This window comes from Mus musculus, chromosome 12 (assembly GCF_000001635.26).
Source record: "Mus musculus strain C57BL/6J chromosome 12, GRCm38.p6 C57BL/6J".
Lineage (NCBI taxonomy): Eukaryota > Metazoa > Chordata > Mammalia > Rodentia > Muridae > Mus > Mus musculus.
In genome coordinates, this window is record NC_000078.6 from 24300023 (window position 1) to 24323674 (window position 23652).

Sequence of the window (23652 nt, forward strand, 5' to 3'; positions counted from 1 at the left end):
ACTTCCACGAAAGCAAGGGGGAGGGAAACACACTATCTTCTTGATATCAATTTTCTGATCCACAAATTTTCAGTCACTCACTAGCATATTAATTCTTCCATCCATGAATTCTGATATTGGAGGTCTGTAAACAGAAGCCCCAGACTCAACCAGTGGAAAAACAGTTCTGCAGACTGCAGAAGCAGCAATTGAGTAGTGCACTACTGCCATCTAAGGCTCACATTCAGTGTTGCACCATAGGGTGGCTCTTGAATATCTTTGAATCGAGACTTGTTAGACTGTTCCTTGGCCTTTCAATGAGAACAATTTAGTCAACGTCAATGGCTCCCAGAAAAAGGAAGTCCCATGGACAAGGCTAGCTCAAGGTTTGGCCACAAAACAGCTTCTTCCTTGAATAAGTTCTTCTTTTTCTTTTTAAAGGTTTATCTAAATTTATTTCACATGCATATTTGCTTGTATGTATGTCTGTGTGAGGGTGCCACATCGCCTGGAACAGGAGTTACAGACAGTCGTGAGCTGATATATGGGTGCTAGGGAATTGAACTCAGGGCCTCTGGAAGTGCCACCAGTGCTCTTAACCACCAAGTCCTAATTAGTACTTTCTATGACAGTTGTCACGTTTTGTTTTTGAGGCGTGGTCTCACTATGGAACCCTGACTGGCCTCAAACTCAGTATGTAGCTAGGAATGGCCTTGGACTCCTGATGGGATTGTCAGGTCCCCAGACTGCTGGGGTTGTAAACACAGATGGAGGTCAGAGGACAACTTATGGGAGTCGGTTCTTCCCTTTCACCATGCGGGTCTGGGAGATCAGACTTGGTCTCTGATCTTGGATTTTTGAGCTTAGGTCTCCCTATGGAGTCCAGGTTGTCCTAGAACTCATGACTTTCCTGCCTCAGCCGACCCTTTCTGTGCTCTTATTGCTGCCCCTCACTGTACTCTCACATCTTGTGTGTCTTTAAGTTCTCCATTTGAGAAGACTCCCAAGGCTGGAGAGATGGCTCAGTTATTAAGAGCACTGACTGGTCTACCTAAGGTCCTGAGTTCCAATCCCAGCAATCAGATGGTGGCAGAGAGAGAGAGAGAGAGAGAGAGAGAGAGAGAGAGAGAGAGAAGTCTTCATAACTGGGCAGACACATCCATGGATCCTCTTATTCCCCATTATTTGAATAAGTGATCCTGAACTTGCTGTGTAACCTTCCCTCAGCCTGAAGCTGGCTGAGCCAGACCTTGACCTTGCTGCCACTAAGGAGATTACCTAGGGTGGAGCCTTCCTCCCTAGATCACTCAATTGTTCAGCCAGTGTCTCTGTTCCTCTTCAAGAAACTGCTACCTGCTGAGAGACCCCAGAGCTATTCCGGAGAGTTTGCCCTTTCCTGCACATCATCACCTGCAGCTGGTTCCAAGCTCCAAGGATGAATTGGTGGGAATGGGCCTCCCCGCCTTCCTGCCTTTTATAAGTGCATTTGTCATTAAACATTTGAACCCTGATCAGAACATTGTCTTGGCTCCGTTTCTCTCTCGTCCTCCTAGTTTCCCTTTCTTTAAGTGCCAGCCAGCCACTCAGGTGTACCCCGTCCATGTGAGCCGCCGGACGGCTTGCAAGATTGGTGGGTGACATTAGGCAAGGCATATATTTGGCCCTGAGGGACTGCTTCTGTCCAATATCTAAAACACCTTCTAGCCAACAGCACCTTTCTCCTTGAGGTGAGGTGGGAGCAAAGACAATGTCTGGCCAATCTCAGAGTCTCCAGTGCTCACCCAGGACAGATGCTCAGTGGGTGCTTCCTGAACATCATTAGACGGTCTGGGGCTCAGTCTACAGGTTCTGTGGCTTTAAGCAGGAGGCCAAAGGCCTTGCTGTGTGTGGGCCCACTCAGTGGGGAAAGGCTGGCATGGACTCCTCTCTGACTAAATTCTCGGCTGTTCCATACATTCAAGGACTTTCCCCATGTCTACCACTTATCTGCTTCATCCCCACACTCACTGGAGAGTGAACCATGAACAGGGTGCTTGCGGCAACATGGGAATCTCACAGACCTTGGTTTATTAGATCATTTTAATATGCCAGACCAATAGAAAGGAAGGATGGAGCACACAGGAACACCTGTGTTTGCAGGACAGAGGGCAGATGTCCACAGCCTTGGGCATGCATGTATCTCCTGTGTAATTAGGCAAATGAATACTTAAATACCACAGCACAGCCAGACTTGGGGGTGGGGAGAATCACAGGCCACAGGGAACCATGCTTTAAAGGCAGTCAGAGGCTTTAAATACAGGGGCTGAACCTTCTCACTTTATACAAAACATATATTAAAAGAAAGGATACCGCAGTATATACATGCAAACAGCTTTGGTCAGAGCAAATGAACAAGGGAGGTGGAGCCATGCACAGGAAGGGCTTGCCTATCTACTCTCCATCTTCATCCTCACAAAGTCAGCTGGGATCATAGAATAAATCAGCTGGTCTCGGTAAGATATTGAAAAGTCCTGTCTGGTGTCCTTAAGGGCCTCCAGGCCCTCTGTGGGCAGGGAAGGAGCCCTACAACTGAGAACACTTGAAACCTTGGAAGGAACCAGCCTGGACTGGATGGGGAGGGACATCTATCTGGATCAGACAGAGGAGGGAGCTGCATCCAGCCAGACCAGGTGAGTGTGATGTGCTGTCTGGACCCAGGTCCCTAGAGAGCAGGAGAAATCATGGAGAAAACCACTTTTGCAAGCAAAGCTGAAGATGGCAGGTCAAGCCTGTGTTTCTCACAACTGTGTAAAAGCCCATTCCCCTCAGAACTGGCTAGCACTGCTGGGATCACACTGCAGCAACCGGACAATGGATGGGTCGCTCTTGGCACCTTTGTTGAATTCTTCCAGGGACATTTTGCCTGAGAAATGGAAGAGGGAGACTTAGGATTAGCCAGTGCTCTGGTTAAAGTGTGGAACCCTCTAGAAAATGGATAATGTCCAGTCTCCTCCCTCTCTCTCTCTCTCTCTCTCTCTCTCACACACACACACACACACACACACACACACATATGGGGACATGTGCCATTTTGAGGCACACAAGTGGTCAGAGGACAAGTTGTAAGAGCTGGTTCTCCTTTCAAGGTGTACATCCTGAGGATTGAGCACTAGTCATGAGGTTAGGTTTGGTAATGAACACTGTGGCCTGATGTAAGCTGATAGCCCCACCTAGAGGCCTGGAGAGCCACCACGATCTGGGGCAACTGGGGAGACAGGACAAATTATGGCTGCAGGTCAAATTACATTTCTGTTACTGTGATAAAAATCCCCTGATTAAAAGCAACTTAAGGGAGGAAGTTTTCTTTGGTTTACTTCTAGGTTACAATTCACCACTTCAGGAAGTCAAGGCTTTAAAACCTCACAGGGCAGAGAGAATAGAGGTGTGAGCACCTGGCTCATAATGATACTCTGCACTTTTTTTTCTGATACTCTTCTTTTCCCTTTATTACACTGTTCAGGCCCCCTTTCTAGAGAATAGTAATGGGATTTCCCACATCAATTAACCAACAACACAACCCCCAACAGGCATGCTCATAGACTGCCATGATCTAGATGGATGGTTCTCAGCCTTCCTAATGCTGTGACCCTTTAATGCAGTTCCTTGTTTTGTAGTGACCCTCAACCATAAGATTATTTTCACTGCTACTTCATAACCGTAATTACACTATTGTTATGAATCTGAATATGAATATTTGTGTTTTCTGTTGGTCTTATGCTACCTCTGGGAAAAGTTCATTTGGTCCCCGAAAGGGGCTGGAACCCATAGGTTGAGAACCACTGATCTAGATAATTCTTCATTAAGATTCTTCTGAGCTGAGCAGTGGTGGCACACATCTTTAATCCCAGTACTCAGGAGGCAGACTGGTGGATCTCTGGGTTTGAAGCCAACATGGTCTAAACAGCAAGTTCCAGGACAGCCAGGGCTACACAGAGAAACCTTGTCTCTAAAAAACAAACCAACAAGCAAAAAAAGACTCTCCTTTATGGCTGGTGAGATGGCTCAGCAGTTAAGAGCAGTTGCTGCTTTTTCAGAGGGTCCTGGATAAAGTTCCCAGCATCCATAGGGCGGTTCCCAATCATTTGTAACTCCAGTTCCAGGGCGACCCAGTGCACTTTTCTGGCCTCTAACATATTACACAAACATACATTCAGTTAAACGCTCATGTAGAAAATAAATACTAAATCTAAATTAAAATAAAAATTAAAATAATTAAAAAAAAAGAATTCTGAGGTGATCCTAAACTGAGTCAAGTTGACAGTTAAAACTATCACAGTGCCCCCTAGTGTAGACTCTTGCCAGCTTCGGGTGTTGAGAGCTATCCACCTTTGCTGTCCTATTCTGGTCCTATTCTGTACCAGTTTCTCTGACAGCCCAGACTTCTCATCTCTTGAGTGCTAGCAAGTGGCCCCTGGCTTACAGGGCAGAGTATGCGCTCAATGGCCTCCATAGTGAGACACAAACAATTGGACAAGTGCACAGTGGGAGCACGGTCTACACTCTGAAACTGCTAAAGCTCCTGGCTTTGACAATCAGAAACAATGGCCCTCCATGTTAAGTGTGCCACCAACATAGTGCTACTTCAGCCTCACACCCACACCAGTGGGCTATCCCCATTTCACAGAGAAGAAAGCCAAACCTGGGAAGTGGGCATCCTCAGTATGGTCTGTTGGAACACAAGCCTCCGTGTCAGAGTACACAAGAGAGTAAAGAACACTTTAGAAAATGGCTGAAAGGCAGCACCAGGCAAGAGGCTGCATTGCTTTGTGTGCATTGAAAAGCATTTCCTTGGTGTCTGGAAAGCTTTTGCTGTCTACAGTTCCACGGAGCCTTGAGTCCCGCTGAGACGGGTCCTCAGCTCACCTGCACAGAGCACTGGAGGCTGTTCACTGCTCTTTCCTGTGCATTAGCTTACATTCAATCTCAGTGGGACCTGGGGAGCCTTTCACGCCTTAATGCTGCATTTCCTGTTGGAACAAAACCCAACCAGTCTTGGCTCTACAAAGCCACAGACTGGCAGCATCAACTCACCATGCAGCTACCTCACCCTTGCTGAGGTCCTGTGAGAAACTCAGCCAAGGCACAGCAGGACCTCTCACCACCTCACCTCCTCCTGAGACCTGCCTTTTTGCATCTGTGGTAGAACCTCAGACTCCTAGTACGATGAGGCTCAGTGGCTTCTATGTTTGATGAGCCCCATGAGAATCTGCAGTGCCTCACATCCCAGGATGATGGCCTGGTTCAGAATCTCAAGACTCAAAGCCCCTTGATTCAGTGTCTCACCTCTCAGCCACCAGTGTGACCTTACTCCCCTCTGCATATATACTTGTGTAAATAGTAAAACCACTGTTTCTCTCAACATGTGTGCTAGCTAATTTTATGTCAGCTTGATACAAGTTATAGTTATCAGGAAAGAGGGAGCCTCAGTTGGGAAAATGTCTGTATAAAATGTCTGCCGGAAAACTTGTAGGGCGTTTTCTCTCTCTATCTCTCTCTCTCTCCCTCTCTCTCTCTCTCTCTCTCTGTGTGTATATGTGTGTGTACCTCCCTCCCTCTCTCCCTCCTTTCCCCTGTTTTGTTTTGTTTTGTTTATTGAAACAGGGTTTCTCTGTGTAACAGCCCTGGCTGTTCTAGAACTCACCAGGTTGCCTTGAACTCCCAGAGAGCCTCCTGTCTTCTATGAGCTCCCATTAAAGACATGTGCCACTATGCCTGACCAGAGGGTAATTTCTTAACAAGTGATTGATGGAGGAGGGCCCAGCCCATTGTAGGTGGTACAACCCTGGTCTAGTGATTCTGAGTTCTATAAGAAAGAAGGCTGAGCAAGCCATGGGGAGCAAGCCAGTAAGTAGCAACCCTTTCATGGTCTCTGTATCAGCTCCTGCCTTCAGGTTCCTGCCCTGTTTGAGTCCCGCCCTCATTGCTTTTGATGATGAACTGTTATATGGAAACTGTGAGTGAATAAACCCTTTCCTCCCCAAGTTGCTTGTGGCCATGGTGTGTCATCAGAGCAATGGAAACCCTAACTCAGACAACAGGGATGAAGCCTACAGCTCAGAGGGTCTACTGACATGCCCATGGTTATAGAGCCCTAGGAAGGGTGCAGGATGCAGGCTAGGTGTACCTGACCCTGAATTCTAGTCTCCCTCCCTCAATCAGAGCTGAATCAAGTGGGCTGGAAAAGGGCAGGCCTGCATAGGGAAGAGACTGTATCCCAAACAGCTCTGGGCCATCAACAGTTTCACAGACTCACCTACTTCCCTCTCCCAACCCCCACCCCCTCTCCCAATCCCCTCTTCCCACCCCACGTGCTCACTCCTACCATGTTTCCTACCTTCATTGTTTGTGTCCATCTGCCTGAAGATCTTGTCTGTTCGATTCTCAGGCATGGACTTGTCCTCGGGCATCTTCATCATGGAGGACACCATCTTGTAGATGGCCTGCAAAGGGGCATCTGTGAGTGTGCTCTGGAGGACGGAGGGTGGGTTATGGTCCTCGCTCTGCTAAACAAGGAGCATGGACAGGGCAGAGTCAGGACCCTTCTCTCATCACAACAAGTCTCACAGACAAGGTGCTGGGCAAAGGGAGCCAGGAAAGTTTAAGTGACGTTCAAGAGCACAGGATACAGCTGGGGCATGGAAGAATGGAGGGCTCCTTGGTTCAGAGTAGAGGGGAGGTTGTGTGACAAAGCATCTGTCTGAAAGGAAAATCTTTGGTGGGGAGCTGGGAAATCCTGGAAGGAAGGTCAAAGGGGAAATACATTGATCCCTGCCCAACCATGGGTCCTGAATCTGCAGATTCAACAAACTACAGGTGGGAAATTGTCTAGAAAACAAAACTGGAGGCACACAGTTTCTTGTTATTTCCCAAATGATACAAATTATTATTAACATCTATAGATATTGTATTAGGCACTGTATATAACTACTTTACTTATTTTATGGATGTATGTAATTATTTATTTGGGGGAGATGATCTCACGTGGAATTCAGAGGACAACCTGTGGAAGCTGGTTCTCTTTTCCTACCATGTGGGTCTTATGGATCGAACCCAGGCTGCCAGGCTTGGTAGCAAGCACCTTTACCCACAGAGTCAGCCCACTGGACCAAATACAGAGATGGTTTAGAGCATGGAGCAGGAAGGATGCAGGGTGCACATAAGCATCGCTCCTGTGAAGAACTGACTGCTGACTCATCCTTTACTGTGTTGTTCTGATTTCTAAAGGAAGCCCTATAGACAGCTAATGTGTGTGTATGTTATACATGTGTATGCAGATGAACACCCACCCGTGCAGAGGCCAAACAGGAATACCGGTGTTCACAAGGTTCCCTTTTCTCTATCACTGAACCCGGCTGGGGCTTACCATTGTAGCTAGGATGCCTGCTCAGCAAGCTTCTGGGACTCACGCTTCCCCTAGTTCTAGGGTTTCGGGCATGCTCAGCCACTCCTGGCTTTTCCATGGGTGTTGGGATCAGAACTCAGGTCCTCATGATGGGTATCAAGTATCCTTCAACACTGAGCCATTTTCCCAGTTCTTGCTTTGCCAATTCTTAATCACCTATCTGAGCCTCAGATCTCATTAGAGGTTAAAAAAAAAAAAAGACCCGTTTTATAGAATTGTGTGAATAAACCTGATGGATGAGCACAGGTGGGGCCTGATGTCCAGCAAGCAATCGATAGATGCTTGGCTTTTATTGTTATTCTCTGCAAAGACATGCAGTCCTTTTGTACACCAGGTAGCAAGTGGGCAGAGGAATGACCTGGTGTATGGGGCTGGGGATGGGGGTCCTGGATGCCTGCACTCCCCAAGCGCCAGGCCCTGTCAAGTGCAGGTACCTGCACTAACTCCAGCATTTCACTGAAGCTGATATAGCCATTGCTGTCTAGGTCAGACATGCTGAAGGCCCACTTGACCTTCTGTTCCAGCTTGCCCCGAGAGGTCAGGCTCAGAGCAATGATGAACACTCGGAAGTCGATGGAGACGTCACTATTGGTGACAAAGGTGTGGAAGACATGTTCAGTGAACTTGGAGGTGTCTCTGTACGGGAAGAAGTTGGCCTAGATCTTAAAATTGTCCACAGTCAGGTAGCCAGTGGGACAGTCATTGAGGGAGTCCTTCTACCACTCCTGAAGCTCATGGTCAGTGAACTCCCTGTGTTTCCGCAGGTCCTGCAGTACCTCAGGACCCAGCTTGCTGTCCTGCTTGCCTATGGCAGCTGGCAGTGGAGACTAAACCTGCAAGGCCAAGATACAAGGTAAGCTGTGGATACCTGAAACCCCAAGTCTGGCTTCCTATCACATCCTACCACCATGCTGGCTAAGCAATATCCTCTGTATGTCCAGTGCCATCCATTACAGCAGTGGTTCTCAGCCTTCCTAAAGCTGCAACCCCTTAAAACAGTTCCTCATGTTGTGGTGAACTCCCAGCTATAAAGTCATTTTCATTGCTACTTCATAACTGTAATTTTGCTATGGTTATGAATCATAATGTAAATATGTGATATGCAGGAGGGTCTTAGGTGACTCCCTGTGAAAGGGCCATTCGATCCTCAAATGGGTTATGATAACACAGGTTGAGATCTTCTGGGCCAGAAGAACTCAAGACCATGATAGTGCAAGCTCTGACTTTTAGCATTTCTAGGATGGCTCTCCTCAGGAGGTACAAAATGGTTCTATATAACATGGCAAAACCCAGAACACTCTAGGAAAGACAGAAAGAATATCTTTTTATGTCTAAATACAGTCTACTTGGAGCAATCATGCACAATCGTGGTATAAGGGGACAGGGAGAGGCAAGCCTAAATCGGTGGAATGAAACTTTGTTACATGTCCTGTAAGGGTTACACAAGAGGCAGGATCGATACAAACCCCTCAGCTCATCAGCTTGGGGCACAGGGGTCTCATGGACCCAATCCTGACTCTTCGCTTTGAACAGCTAGTTCTTTTTCTCGTGGGGGACCCGGTGTGTTTGTTTCTTTCCTTGTCACAGATACATTTGCTGATGCTGCATAGTAAATAAATCATGCCTGTGTAGGTGGATGCTAGTGGTTCACATTCTAGCTAACACAGCTAGGGTAAATTTAGAACTAGGTTGACTCCCATCCTGAGTGGACTCTGGGATGAAACTGGAGAACAGGAACATGGCTTTGGCCCTTCAAAGTTCAACTTTTTTGTCAGCAACCCTAATTTTATAAATGACGTTTAAAAACCCCATTCTTACGCAGATTTCTGGATTAATCTGGGCAAGTAGGGTTTCATGTGGACCCAGGTATAAAAGCTTTAAAGCATGTTGACAGGGGGTTTAGAGATCCCCCCAAGACCTCCTTGTCCCCCTCCATACAATACTGGGAGAAGTTACCAGCACATGCCATGATGTTTTTAACCCTAGAAGAGACACCTGGGAAACTTATGGGAGGCCCCACTCTTTATTATGCCTATGAGATATTGTTCTGCCAGAGAGATCTAGAATTGGCATCAATCGCTTGGTGAATGTCGATGTGAATGTTAACAGCTGAAACAGCCCCCATGGCAATTCAGGACTGTGCTTCCTTGGCCAGCACACTGCACTGCAGTCTCCCACAATGCCCAAGTGTGAGATCCTGCAGTGATTGGTCACTGGACATTAATGCTCGTTCACTTCCCTACCTCAGTTTTGATTTCTTTTTTTCACAGTAACACATTTGCATAGCTCAGTTATTTTTGAAATCTGTAGAAGAACTAGTGTGGGTGAGTCTCCTCTACCCAAGTCCCAAAGGAATCCACTCTGAACTGCTCAGAGGCTTATGAATTCTAAGCACTACGTGCTAGGTCCTGTTAAGGAAGATGAGACATGCACTCAGTATTACCTGCTACCTCCCCTGTCTTCTTCACATCTTTCCCAGGCTGTTAGCATTCTATGTACATATTTTAATTACTTATCTACAGGACTGGGAGATATTTAAAGTTCCTTGTCCAACACAGACGTATGGCAGCTTGATATTGCCTTTCAAAGCACACATTTACTTATCTAAACATGTCCTCCCCTGTACAAACAACCAACTCAAATGTCCACAGTATCTTGATCAGAAATAATCATCAATTCAGGTAGCCGGGTGCCACACATCTGTAATTCCATAACCGGAGGGTAGAGGCAGGATTTTCAGGAGTTCAAGGTTATCTATGACTATATAGAAAGTTCATGGCCAGCCTGAGCTACATGAGACCTTGTCTAACAAAGTTATATTAAAAGAGAGAGAACAGGAAGGCCAATAGTGGTGCATGCCTTTAACCCCAGCATTCAGTGACAGTGAAGACAGATAAGAGTTCAAGGAAGGCTACCCTGGGCTACAGAGCAAGTTCTAGGATAGCCAGGACTACACAGAGAACTGTCTGTCTCTCAAAGACATATACACAAACACACACACAAACATACACATGGGCAGGTGGAGAGAGAGAGAGAGAAAGAGAGAGAGAGAGAGAGAGAGAGAGAGAGAGAGAGAGAGAGAGAGAGAGAGAAACTGAGAAACAGAGACAGAGAGAGACAGAGAGATATACAAATGGAAGATTATGCACAAGGGCATGTGGTGATTGATGCCATCTGTGAGAAGAAGTCCGATGGGTTTGTGAGTGGAGGCCTCCTGTGGAAGAACTTACTGGAAAGGTAAAGTTGACTGAAGTGGGGAATTGGCTAAATGGACAGGTACCTTGTAGGCCCTTTTGTCGTGTTTTCCTTTGTAATTTTATTTGTTTATTTGTTTTCTGAGATAGGGTATCATGTAGCTAGAAAGGAGCGAAGACACTACGGTCTTCTCAAAGCAGTTTATTCAGAAACCTTTCAACATGCATGCATGAATCTCTCTCCAGGAATAGTATCTTGTGTATCTCTCTGCCCCCAATTGCAATCCCTTATATAACCCCTCAACCACGCCCCATCAGCCCAGTCCATGTAACAGCAGTCCATTGGCCAGAATCATAACTCGTCATATGGTCCGATCTTGCATCATGGTGCACCTGCGCAGTTCTCACGATGGTCGTGGCTTATTTTCAGGTGTATGAGGAAGTCGGGTGCAAGTCATAAGTCTTGGTGCAGTCCCGGGCGACATCTTGGGACTGCTGCCACACCCACTCCCCACATCTCCCCCTTCTGTACCTATTGGCAGACAGAATGTCTGTCTTAGGTTGCACCCTGCGGCAATGCCCCTTACCCATCATCGGGAGACAAACAGCATTGGTTTGATACCTGTCTTAGGTTGGTGACACGCTCAGGGCGTCTTACCCATCATTGACTACTTCTCTAGAGTGCCAAGCCACACATGAGGAGATTGTCCTGTTTTCACTGCCGCAAAAGCCTGTATCATCAAGGCTTGGGCTCCGTGCTCACGACTCTGCATGCAGCAAATGCACCAGAAGGCCAGGATGCTGATTAATATCAGACACAGGGCAAGTCCATCAATTCTGGCTCACTCTTTCAAGCAGGAGACAGCGGTCAGCAATTCAAAGCTTCTGCAACATCAACGGTTAAATTATTCACAGCCGCGGCAGTTTGTAAGGGATATGGCCGCACCGGTGGCTGTGGTGGCAGAGATTGCTACAGCAGTGACAATGGCTGCAGCAATACCAAAAATCCCTCTTAGGTCCAAACAAAGTCATAGCAGAAGGAGCCTGAAAGGGCCAAGGTACAAAGCGAGGCATCCTAGTCACAACAGCTAAATGATATTCAGATGCATTCCAGCACATACTATCATAACAAATATCACTACTACAATTAACAACATTATTCTCATAACTACCATTATAAACAATAAACACAAAAAGAGGCCACATACAAACAGGCGTAGCCTGAAAAGAAACATTCCTCCCTCCAGCAAATTGGAATACAGAAGTTTTAAACATATTTGAACCATTCCAATAAAAACTTGCATTGTCCCAGGCCCCTCCCACCACCATGCTTAAGGGAGAAAGATCAGTGCAACTACCTTACTTCTACCACAGTTTAGTGTCCTCTTTTCTTATCACCTATAGCCTGGGCTTCAACCACAAGTCAGCCAACCGCTCCCTTGCTCACTGGACATTGAGCTTGACAGGGTGGCCAGTTCTGGCTGGAAGTACCCCCAGAAGCTAGCTACATCCAGCTCTGAACAGGAGCACACAATACCAACTTCTCCAGCCACAGAGAGTCTGCCCTAAGAGGACAAATGTGACTGCTGGTGGCTGAGGGGGTCACCACAGTCCTAGGATAAGCATACAGATGAGCTGTTCTCCATGGAGCCCACTACCCAGGGCTCTAATTCACACCCCAACATAGAGTAAGACCATATCATGACTCTTTGGGAAAGGATAGAAATGCCCTGGTTTTATTGTAGGTAATTCATTTTGGAAACTCAATTAACAAAACACATGTAAAGTTGAAGCCACCCTGGGAACACGGAGGTGTAGGTAAGAATAGGGCAGCCAACAGTGGGATGGTGGTATACCTGGTGATGTTTGGTCCAAAGAATCCCTTAGTGGAGCAGGACAAGAGGTGCAAAAAGAGATGTCTGGGGACAATCCAGGTATACTGATGGAGAAGGAAGGGAGGAAGGAGGGGAGGAGAAAGGAAGGAAAGAAGGAGGGAAGCAAGGAAGAAATGAGGGAGAGGGAAAAGGAGGGCATGGGAGGGAGAAGGGAACTGGAGTACCTAGAGGAAGGGACAATGAGCTGAGCCAGGAGGTGACTACTAGGATATTACTGTCAGAGGCAGGCCCTCAGGAGGCCCTCAGGCAGGAGACAAAACTGTGAAACAATGTGAACAGGAGACCCCAGAAAAGAGGGCAGAGTTTGGGGTAGTAGCAGGTAAAAGGTAGAGAAGCCAGGTTGGACCAAGATGGGAGGTGTGGGGTCCCCTGCTCAAATACTAGTATTGGAGAGAAAAGACCTAGACCTGGTGAAGCCATGTAGCTCCAAGGCCCTCACCACTGAACCATTCACACAGGGAAACTTACAATGTGTCTCTGGCCTGGAGTTCACTTAGAAATGTCACCCATCAGATACATCTTGCTAACCAGAGAACTGACCATCAGAGAGCTGCAGAACCTCTCCTAAGTGAGCCAGGACCTGACTCCAGGATACTCTGCTATGGGATTGTGCGGGTATGACAGTCGAAGAGAGTGCAATGTGGAAACAGCTGCATTGCCACCAAAGCCAGCCCTGTGCTTGTGGCTCCTCTTCATGATCAACAGCCCTGCACCCCATAGCCTTGCCACAGACCCTTGGTTTCCAGCTCACGCACAAAGCATCCACTCACCTCACTGAACACACATCACTGCTGTGTCTGTGATTTATCATCTAACAGATGCTACTGAAATGCCAAACTCCTTGTACCTGCTCTGCAGATATCTGCTGGGAGGAGGCTGCAGTGCAGACAGCCTTGGAGGTGTTGGAGGAAAGGCTTCGTTTCCCTTATTTCTCATTCCATTCCCAATGGCTTGAAGATCTGCTCCTTACCAAATATTTCAGAGGTAGGAGCTCCAGAACACAGGGCTGTGCCTCTGCCCAGCCTTTGCCTCCTCCCTGGTAACAGGCTGCTAATTAGAATTCATGCTTTGCATTGGTTTTGGACATTCTTGCTGTTGTGGTTATAGTACACACACACACACACACACACACACACACACACACACACACACACACAGATGGCCTTGTTCCCAGGATGTACTAATACTAATTTGGAGGCAGGAAGAACGTTGACATAGCTAGCCTCCAAGCAGATCCCAAGTGACCCTCTGTGGATGCAAAAAACAAGGCGTAAGAATCAGGAGGATGGAGACCACCCAGGAGCCTTCAATCCATGTTTCAGGGCTATCCCTGAGGCGTTGAGGGTTCATGGGATGTAGAAAAGGGAAAAGGAAGGGTCTGAGCCTCATGACCTGGTTCTGAGGAGCAATGGCTTGAAGATCTGCTCCTGCATGCAATGTCATTCAAAGAAAGGGTGGTGACAATGGGAATGTGTCTGGCCATCTTAAGCACCTGGGACCAATGGCACAAGCAGTATGAGATAAGGAGGAAGAGAGGGTAGGATTGACCCTTTTCTGAAACTCCAGTAAAGAAGGGCTCTATGTAAAGAAGCCTTAGTCCTGGAGGGACTCCATGGAGCATAGTACTACTGCCCTGCCATGTTCCACTACACCCAGATGGGAAAAGACACCTTTACGATGCTAAGTGCTGCTGAGACTCTTCAATATCCAATAGCTAGCCCTGAGCCACAGGAACTCTCAGCCACTGCAGTCAGTGACAGTGACCCCTATTCCCCTCCAAAGGGGACAAGGATTTTGTACAGACACTTGGGACAGAGGACCAACAGTCATATAGCAAGCTAGCCAAATAATCCTCCAAGAAGGACAAGAAAGCAGACTTCCAGCAGCAGAAAGCCCCCCACCCCGACCTTAGCCTCTTTCTTGACAGATACACCCCATCACCTGGGAGAGTGAATCACCAGAGAAGCCCATACTTGAGCAGGCAGACAGGACCTGCTCCAGTGTTTTCCAGTCTCTTGGGTTCTTGAAGTATAGATGCTTGAGTCATGCTGGATTGTGGTCCCTACTCTCGAGCGCGCGGCACTACAAATGCACATTCCTAGGCAGGACAACTAGGTGCTCTGGCCAAGAAGATGGAATTTAGAGTCAAAACTGAAGGCCCAGAGGGGATTTTGGAAGATGACAGAGCCTCCAGTGAGTGGTAAGCCATCTCACATGGCTCAGCTAGTGAAGGAAAATGAGATTTTGTAACTTGTGATTCATGTAAAAGAGTTGTCTAGGAGCCCAGATGCCAGGGCAGGGCTCTTGACTGTAAGGATGAAAAAGAATGCAAGGATGCAGACAAGGCTATCTTGTCTGAGTTGACACCATCTGGACGGAACCTCCCCTCTGTCTACTGCCCCTTGGCACCTGGATAAAGTCATACATCAACTGGTTGCTATGTGAACAAAGATAAGCCCCCAGCCCACAGGAACAAGGTCCTGATGCCCTTTGGCTGACATGTAATCTTACTGTTAATGTTTGAATGAGCCAATCCCATACCTTTGTTGAAATTCCTTGCACCCCTATCCCTTTTTCTTTCATAAAAACCCCTAGCTCTGGAGACTCGGAGTCGACTCCCCTGCCTTCTGTGTGAGGTACGTGTCGGCCCAGAGATCTGCCAATAAAGCCTCGTGTGTATTGCAACAAGATTCTTGCGTGTTCGTGGGTGCACCCTATCCCTGGATTAGAGTGGGGGTCCCCATATCGGGGGTCCTACACTAGGAGTTAGCAGAAAGAGTTCAATTGAGAAATAAAAGACCTAGGTTAGAGCTGGGCTCTGTCCTTTGGGTTTTGATCTATCCTGGGCCCCTTCCCTGCTAACATCCTGAGAGGCAATGATTTTCCAAGGTGCGTTTAGCTGGTACCCAAAGAAGATCCTGGCCAATAAAGTGCCTGTCAAAGCCATGATCTCTTAATGCTCACATTCATGAACCTGCATGAATACTGGCGACCTCACAGATGCTTCCTGGGACTCGCCCGTAGATGCCTAACAGAGACCTGGATAAAACATTTAATATGAGAGAACTCATTTTAACTCTCCTGGAGGCACTGAGACAGCAGCAAAGATGTGTGACAGGCTCAGTGGTACATACCCCTTTACCCCTCTGTCATTCATTAAGCAACCGAGCCAGCCTTAGTGATGTTTAGCTGTCTGGGAAAACACCTGGCAAAAAAAGAATGCTTATGCAGGGACAGAAAAAACTGTGCCTGCTCAACTGAAGAAAAATACCTACCTAGCTCCAGCCATCAGACTAACTCAGGCTTCATTGATCAGACAACCCTACTTTCATCATTTTAGTGGGGAGGAATGAGGGTCTCTTGGTTTCACATGGCAACCTCTCACTTCATATTCTAGCAGGGCTTAGATCTGACAGACAACAGCCTTGGAGCATCAAGGACATGTGACTTCACTGTAATGGGAATTGGGGGAGGGGGCTAACAGCCCCTACCCCTTCTCCCAGGGTCTGTTATGCTCTTATTGTCCTTAACACACTGAATTGTAAAATAAAGAAAGACCAAACAAGTAGGTGGTGAGCTCTGTGAAAATATTTAACCAGAGCTTGGTACTGCGAGTAAAAAGCTTTGCTAACAGCACAGATGTGCTGTTGATGGGAAAGGCCCTTGGGAGCTCCAATGTCCCATTAACCACAGCTCAGTGCTGGCTAGGAACATGCATGGTACAGTTCATCCCACCACGCAGCAATCTCATCAGTCAGACTGCCAACCTCAAGGACTGCTAGACATAGACCCTGGGAAGAAGGTGGTGGGAGACGTGGGTACCAAATCCCTATGAAGTCCTGGACTCAGGAGAGACTGGGTGCATCCTCTGTGAAGTTGAACTTCAACAGACCATCTGGACTTGGCTGATGGAGAGCCTGTTCCATGTCAGGTGGAACAGAAGGTGGCAGGGGGAAATCAGCCTCAACTATGCTCTTCCTTACGGTGACCAGCAGAATATTGTTCCTCGTCCTCCTCATCCTCGTCTTCCTTGTCCTTGTCCTCGTCCTTGTCATCCCCCTCATTATCCTCCATCCGCTGTAGGTGAAACTCAAACAGCCTTAGCCTCCATTTCAGTGCAGCCCTCTGCATAATGGCCATCAGCTGCAGGAGATGCACCTGGAGCCACACAAGCTGCACTGAGTCTGCACGGACACTAGAGGGCGCAGGCTGGCAGATTCCCTAGCTTTCTCCAGACACCCCTTTCAATCTCTAAACTAGGCAAGAAAGCATAGTAGGTCTAAACCAGAGCTTCTCAATGGGTGGGTCCTAATTCCTTGGGGACTGCAGGACTCTTCATAGGGGTTGCCTAAAACTATCAGAAAGCACATATCTATATTATGATTTGTAACGATAACAAAAATTACAGTTATGAAGTAGCAATAAAAACAATTTTTTGGTTGGGGTGACCATGACATGAGGAACTGTATTAAAGGGTCACAGCATTAGAAGTTTGAGAACCACTGGTCCAAACTAAGTAAGTCCTTAAGGTAAAATACACAGTTATTGGGCCCGCTTGGTATAAAAAGTTAAATCCAACAGGCTGTGGACATTGTTCACCCTGTTTTTCTTTCCTCTTTCCATGTGGTTGTAGAAAACTCTCATATTATATATGAATGTCATCCTATTTCTTGTACAGTGCTGTGCAGTACCAAGGACTCTGGAGCTGATGCCACCCCACTGGGATCCTATTCACAGCCGTTACCATCCTATGGCATCCGATGATCACTTTACTCATTGATACCATGAGTGAGAGATAATGTGTTCCCATCCCACAGTCCTCCTCAGGTCCACAGACATAGGCTGCAGGGCTACTCTGGACCTCTCTGGAGAAGCCAGCCTGACCCCAGGAGGAAGGCCGAAGGCTACAGTGAGAGATGTACCCTCCTCTTCTGAGTGGGACAACACACAGCCACCCAGTGAGATCTATGGGAGGGAGGATAGGGGATTACTGGGTACCAGCATGCAACCTCAGCCTGCCATCTGAGCCACAGTCCCATGTCAAGGCACTGTCACTGCAAATCCTTCCTGACTCCCAAGCCATACGACAAGAGCTCAATCTCCCAACTCCCTAGAGCATCAATGACTTTTTTTTTGTTTTGTTTTTTGGGTTTTTTTTCCTGTTTTTGTTTTTTTGTTGTTTTTAAATAATAATAAAAAAAGGCATCAGAGCCATTGAAATAACTCCCTGGGAAAAGGCACCAGGCACCAAGCCTGATGACTTGAGTTTAAGCCTGAGAACTCACGTGGTAGGAGGAGAGAACTGAATCCCAGAGGTTGTGTCCTCTGACCTACATTAGCTGGGACACTTGCCCATCACACACAAACTAATCCATATGCATAAAACTTAAGCAACAAGGTAAAAGTGCAATGTAAAAGGAGAAAGAGGGGCAGCTGGCAAGGCTGCACGGAAAGGCCCACCCTGTACTGCCAGACCTCTCTCCCTCTGCTCTTTCCCAAGCCCGAGAGGCCCCACAAGAGTTGGGGATCCAGAGGAGGTGGAGAAAAGAACAGGAAATCCCCAAGAACTTTTTTTCTTAACAGAAACTGCTACTGTAACAGGAAGGGAGCCATGTGGGTGACTCTCCTCACTAAGCTAGGCTGTTCTGGGTCACACCCACTCCAGTCACCTAGGAAGCTCCTACTCACACCCTGCAGCCTGTTCAGACACAAACATCCCACGACTCCTTGGGGGTGGATTTCCCAGACTCCATGGTCACTCTCTCCAACATCCCGAATGGCATTTCTGACCTTCTGTTAAGACTGACACTTTTGGGACATCATTACTGTGCTTTTCCCCTCTTTGGACCCTGGTAAGTCTGTTTCAGTCCCAGGGTCTCTGCATCTGCAGATCCTCCACCTCTCTGCCCTTCTTGCTGTCTGTTTCAGACAGGGTCAGTCCTTGGGTATATGTGCTTTCTCTTGGAAGAGGCCACTAGGATTAGCATCAATTCTCATCTACCTTCAGATTCTGGTCCTGCTTTGTTCAGAGCACTTCCTCAGATCAGACACTGAACTCCCTTTTCCTGTGTGTGTTACACGTTATATTAGTTAGAGTTTTACTGCTGTGAACAGATACCATGACCAACCATGGCAACTCTTACAAAGGACAACATTTAATTGGTGCTGGCTTACAGGTTCAGAGGTTCAGTCCATTATCATCAAGGAGGGAACATGGCATCATCCAGGCAGGCATGGCGCAGGAGGAACTGAGAGTTCTATGTCTTCATCTGAAAGCTGCTAGCAGAATACTGACTTCCAGGCAGCTAGGATGAGGGTTTTAAAGCCCACACCCACAGTGACATGCCTATTCCTACAAGGCCACACTTACTCCAAAAGTACCACACCTTTTAATAGTGCCAATCCCTGAGCCGAGCATATACAAAAAAAACATCACACACACCCTTATGCACACACACACACACACACACACATGCACCCTCATGCACACACACATGCACCCTTATACACATAGACACAGGCATGCTTTCCCATGCAGGATATAGAGATCGACATGTGAATGTTTTTTTTTTCCTTCTTTTTGCTTTTCTTTATTCTGCACTTCTCCCAAGACAGGATCTCTCTGTATAGCCCTGGCTATCCTGGAACACACTCTGTAGACCAGGGTGGCCTCAAACTCACAGAGACCCACCTCCATCTGCTTCACGAATGGTGTGATTGAAGTTCTGTGCTATCACTGCCCAGCTATCTTTTTTGTTTTAAAAAAGACTTTCAAATTTCTATTCACATGCATGTCTGTGTGTATGTATGCTTAGAGAGGCGGGAAGAAGTCAGGGCTCTGGAACTGAAATTATTGGTGGCTCACAGAGCCAGATGTGGGTGCTGTGAACTGAATTCAGGTCCTCTGAAACAGTAGTAGTTTTTTGTAAGCACAGAGACAGGTCTACAGGCCTCAGAGTCCTGCCCCTGATTTTGAGTCAGGGCCTCTCTCTGAACCCAGAGAGTACTATTCATCATTTTGTCTACACTAGCTGGCCAGAAGGACCCTAGAATTGGTTTCTGTTGTCTCTATTCCAGAGTGCCAGGGTCACAGCGAACAAGGACATATGTGGCGTTTTACACGGGTGCTGGGATCTGAACCCAGGTCCTTATGCTTACACACAGGGAGCACTCCACCTCTCAGACTGCAGCTTCTTGCATTTCTGCATTTAATACTTTGCCACCGTGAACCCCCACATTTCCCCCAAACAGGGCAGGGTACACAAACTGTTTATAACTGTGAGTCAGGGCTGCATGACATTTCAGAGGCTCAGCATGAGACCCAAGAGACTCCTCCTATCCTGAAGGCTCAAACACTTTGTGACCTCCAGGGTTAGGGACTCAGGAAGGAATGTGAGGGATGTGGGTGAATTAGTCTTCTAGAAAGCTCCATTCTGGCACAATAGTGACAGTAGAATAGGCACTCAGGAATGGGTCACACTAGGAGCTGTTCACTTGCCGGATGCTGATGTCCCTCCTTTTGGACAGCAATCCAGCTATGGGGTCCCAAGAAAGGCTTCTTGTTCCTTCCCAAGAGGTCATTATCATCAAAGATGCTCATCACCAGACCAGACCTTTTACAGGCCTCTGCTTATGTATGGGACCAGCAGGACATCTGGGCAGCTAGTTCCCTGTGGTGGAGGAGGGGAAAGCAAAAAGCAATGTGTGGGTGTGTGCCAGGGCCAGAGCTAAGGAGAACTCACTGCCCTGCAGCACACAACAGCTGCCCAATGAGGAAGTGATAGTATCCCCACAGGGACAGAGGTTGGCCAGCTAACATGGAGCACAACCAAGATGATCAACCCAAGCAGACTAGGAACTGGCAATGGGGATAGCTGGAAAGAAATGAAAGGCAGGGCAAATCCAGGCCCTCACGTTCCTCACCTAATGTCCAGCTTTATAGAAACCTTAGGGAATTAGCAAGTCAAAATCTCAGGACACAATCAATGCTGGACTTCACAGTAGAAGCTCAAGGCTGAGCCAGAGGGACAGACACCTGTGTTATACAAACAGTCTTCTTCCTGTGGGCTGAGTCCACATCTGTGGTTTTGAGACAGGGTCTCATGTATCCCAGGCTGGACACTGAACTCATTATGTAAAGGACGATGACCTTGAACTCCTGATCCTCCTGCCTCGATTTCCCAAGGGCTGGGGTTAGAGCCATGCACCACCACATGCATTTTGTGGTGCACTTAGGGATAGACTTTAGACTTCAGTGAATCTTAGGCAAGCATTCTACCAACAGTCATAGCCAACTCCAGCCTATCCTCCCTCCTCTCCCTCCCCCTCCCGTTTTCATGTGACAGAGTCTTTTCTCTGTGTAGCCCTGGCTGTCCTGAAACTCCCTCTGAGACCAGGCTGGCTTGGAACTCACACAGATCCATCTACCTCTGCCTCATGAGTACTGGGATTAAAGGAGAGCCTCACCACCATCTGGCTATGATAGTCTTTCTATACAGCCCAGGCCAGCCTTGAACTCAAGACACTCCGCAGTCTGCTGAAATTACTGGAACACAGCACACCTTAAGTGCCCCTTTGAAGGATATGAAAGACATTGTTGCAAGCAGGAGAGGGCAGAGGCCTCCAATTCGTTCCCCCAGTCCCTCTACAGATGGACGTCTTGTGCAGTCAGTCCTGGTGGGATGGAGTCAGAATAGGCTTCTCTGCCTTGCTGCTCAGCACCCAGGCTCAGGTTGGCACGTTGTCCCAGGCTGGATGCAGCAGGTTCTTTGGGGTCCCTGAGCCAGCTATGGAATGACTCACACATGGGCTCCTGATTGGCTGGGATGACAGTTCATATCAACTCTGTTCTGATGCTGCAGGCCAAGAAGCCAGCAATGGCCTTTCCCCAGTAGCCATGGGAATGGCACGGGGCCTCTAAGACTGGTTCTGCATGGTCAATGTCTCAGGCTGCCCTGGGCAGTGGCCAGCACCCAACACTCCTGGAAGGGTCCAGCAGTAACCCAGGGGTGCTGAGCCAGGCGTAGCAAAGAACAGGGTAGAATATCTCTCATTGTTCCTGACTGAGCCTATGTGTGTCCCTCTCTAAAAGGAACTGCAATTCACTGTGTAAGGCTTTAATGGGACAAGCAGATTTGGTGGTCCCTGGGTCAATCCCTGCCTACAGCCTTCCCTTCTAGCCATATGTTCTTACTACCTTGATTTTTCTGAGTCCTGTCTCCTTAGCTGTAAACCAAGAGTGAAGGTCCCTGTGTGTGGAGTTTACAGCCTATTTCTATGAAAGGAAGGGAAACAGAAGCTATGAGGAGACAGAGACAAACTGAACCACCAGGCAAATGCTCGGTGGGGACATTGGAGGACTTTTACTGTGAAAGACCACAGGCTTCCTCAATGAGCTCCATCTGAGTACAGCACCCTGTGAGGAGGGAAGCCACCGACCTGAAAAGCTTCTCTTGCAGGTCACACCTAGTGCAGTAGCATTAAAAACCATGTTCTGTGCTGGTAAAGAGCCTGGGCTCACTGTGATCTGGAAGCATTCCTAGGTAGGGCCAGTGACTTCCTAACTCCTGTACTTCAAAGAGAAAATGAGGGGAGGGAAGGAAGGATGTAGCCAGGCAGACATCAGGGCAGGGACCGCAGTCTCCTGTTGCTGAGGGGCAGGTCTAGTACAGGGGCACAAGCACCAAGGGCTTGCTAGACACAGGGGTGGGGTTTCAGGTGGAGGAAGGCCCCTTCTCTCATGGCAGCAGGTATCCTGGGAAGTCCATGCCTACTGCTTGGGAATAGGAGTGTGAGGGTTAGGGACCCTCAGGGAGTGGCTCACACTTCATACCATGCACATTGCAAAGTTTACAGACACATCCACACCCCAACACCCCTTCACCAACACAGAGATGTGTTATCTCACTGACTACTCAGAGGCTCCCATCCCTCCTGGCTCCAGTGATAGCCCAGGAGGAAGAGCGGTTAGAAGGAGGACTCCTCAGAGCACTACACAAGACTCTGAGAGATATTTGCCCTGGGAGCTCGCTATTCTTACACACAGGAATATGAGTCCTTTGCTCATTCATTCATCCAGCCACCTTTACCAAGTATGCATGGACTTGGCCTGAAGATGTGCTGAGAGAATGACCCTAAACTTAGGCAGATGGAGAAGATGCTGACGGGTGGACGGGAAAGATGGATGCTCAGAGGAAGCCTCAGTGTGCTCAGAGGTGAGTCACTATGACACAGAGAGAGCAGGAACATGTGGATAAATTAGGTAGGGAGGGAGCAGGTCATTATCTACTACCGCAGAGCTGTCACTCAGTACACATCGAGCTCTGAAATGCAGAGCTTCACTGCACCCCCATCAGCCTGAAACATCTTCCCATCCTCTCTGGCCACGAATATCTCCACTGCTTCTGTATCCATCCTGATGGCTGCCACTGGGCCTTTGCTCCCACACCTTCTTCAGGCTCTCTCCGAACTCACATCTCTTAGCCTTCCTGGAATACTTGGTTGAAAAGGGAAGCCCCTACACACAACCTTCAAAGCCTAACCTCTCTCCAGCTTTACTTTTTCCAATATTGTAATGAGTTCAAGGCCCAGGCTTTACTTTGCTTTTCTTTGCCATTAGAAGCCAGAGCCCTCAAGATCACTGGGGACAGAGTATATTCTTAATACATGCTGAGCACAGCCATACTGCTTGCCAAGGTAGACAGCTAGCAGCAAGGCTGTGCCCCAGACTTGAACACGCTTTCATCCACAGGCAGGTGGGTGGGAATGGAGGAGGTGCCAATCATCAGAGGGATCTTTCTACTGATCATCCTCTGACTTCTGACACCATAGCAAAGTTCTGACATAAGATTAAGAACTATCTGACCCAGACTCTCCTCATTCAGTGCCGAGGTGTGTTTGTCTACAGAGGAGTCACTGGGTGTACACCAAAGCAAAGGGCCTCAGGATAACAAGAGACACTATAGGCTAGAACTTGTACTCCTCTGACCTCTTTGTCTGCTCCAGCTTCCAGACATCAGTTTCCAGGCTTGACTGGACCCTACCATACACTTGTGCATGGATGGCACCTGGAGTCGAGGACCCTGGGGCCTGGAGGCATGTATGCAGGTGACATTCAGTCATATAGATTCAGAAACTGCTCTCT

General features: G+C 47.9%; 1 protein-coding gene across 1 annotated transcript; it reads right to left on the reverse strand.

Moving 5' to 3' along the window:
• Positions 1-2040: 2040 nt before the first annotated feature.
• Gm4120 (predicted gene 4120) lies at positions 2041-22922 on the reverse strand. Its single transcript, XM_030247030.1, has 4 exons — positions 22822-22922; positions 7855-8056; positions 6353-6521; positions 2041-2881 (listed from the first exon to the last, which is right to left on the reverse strand). The coding sequence occupies exons 1-4, from the start codon at positions 22920-22922 to the stop codon at positions 2784-2786; spliced, it is 570 nt and encodes a 189-aa protein (XP_030102890.1). The 3' UTR covers positions 2041-2783.
• Positions 22923-23652: the final 730 nt, after the last annotated feature.

What these genes read in the sequence shown, in the direction of transcription:
- Gm4120 (XM_030247030.1), bottom strand. Translation starts at nt 22,922, where the DNA reads ATGGATACAGAAGCAGTGGAGATATTCGTGGCCAGAGAGGATGGGAAG. An exon ending in TGCATTTCAGAGCTCGATGT is followed by an intron (nt 8,057 to 22,821) that starts GTACTGAGTGAC and finishes CTTCCCGTACAG; the next exon opens with AGACACCTCCAAGTTCACTG. An exon ending in GATGGACACAAACAATGAAG is followed by an intron (nt 2,882 to 6,352) that starts GTAGGAAACATG and finishes TCCATTTCTCAG; the next exon opens with GCAAAATGTCCCTGGAAGAA.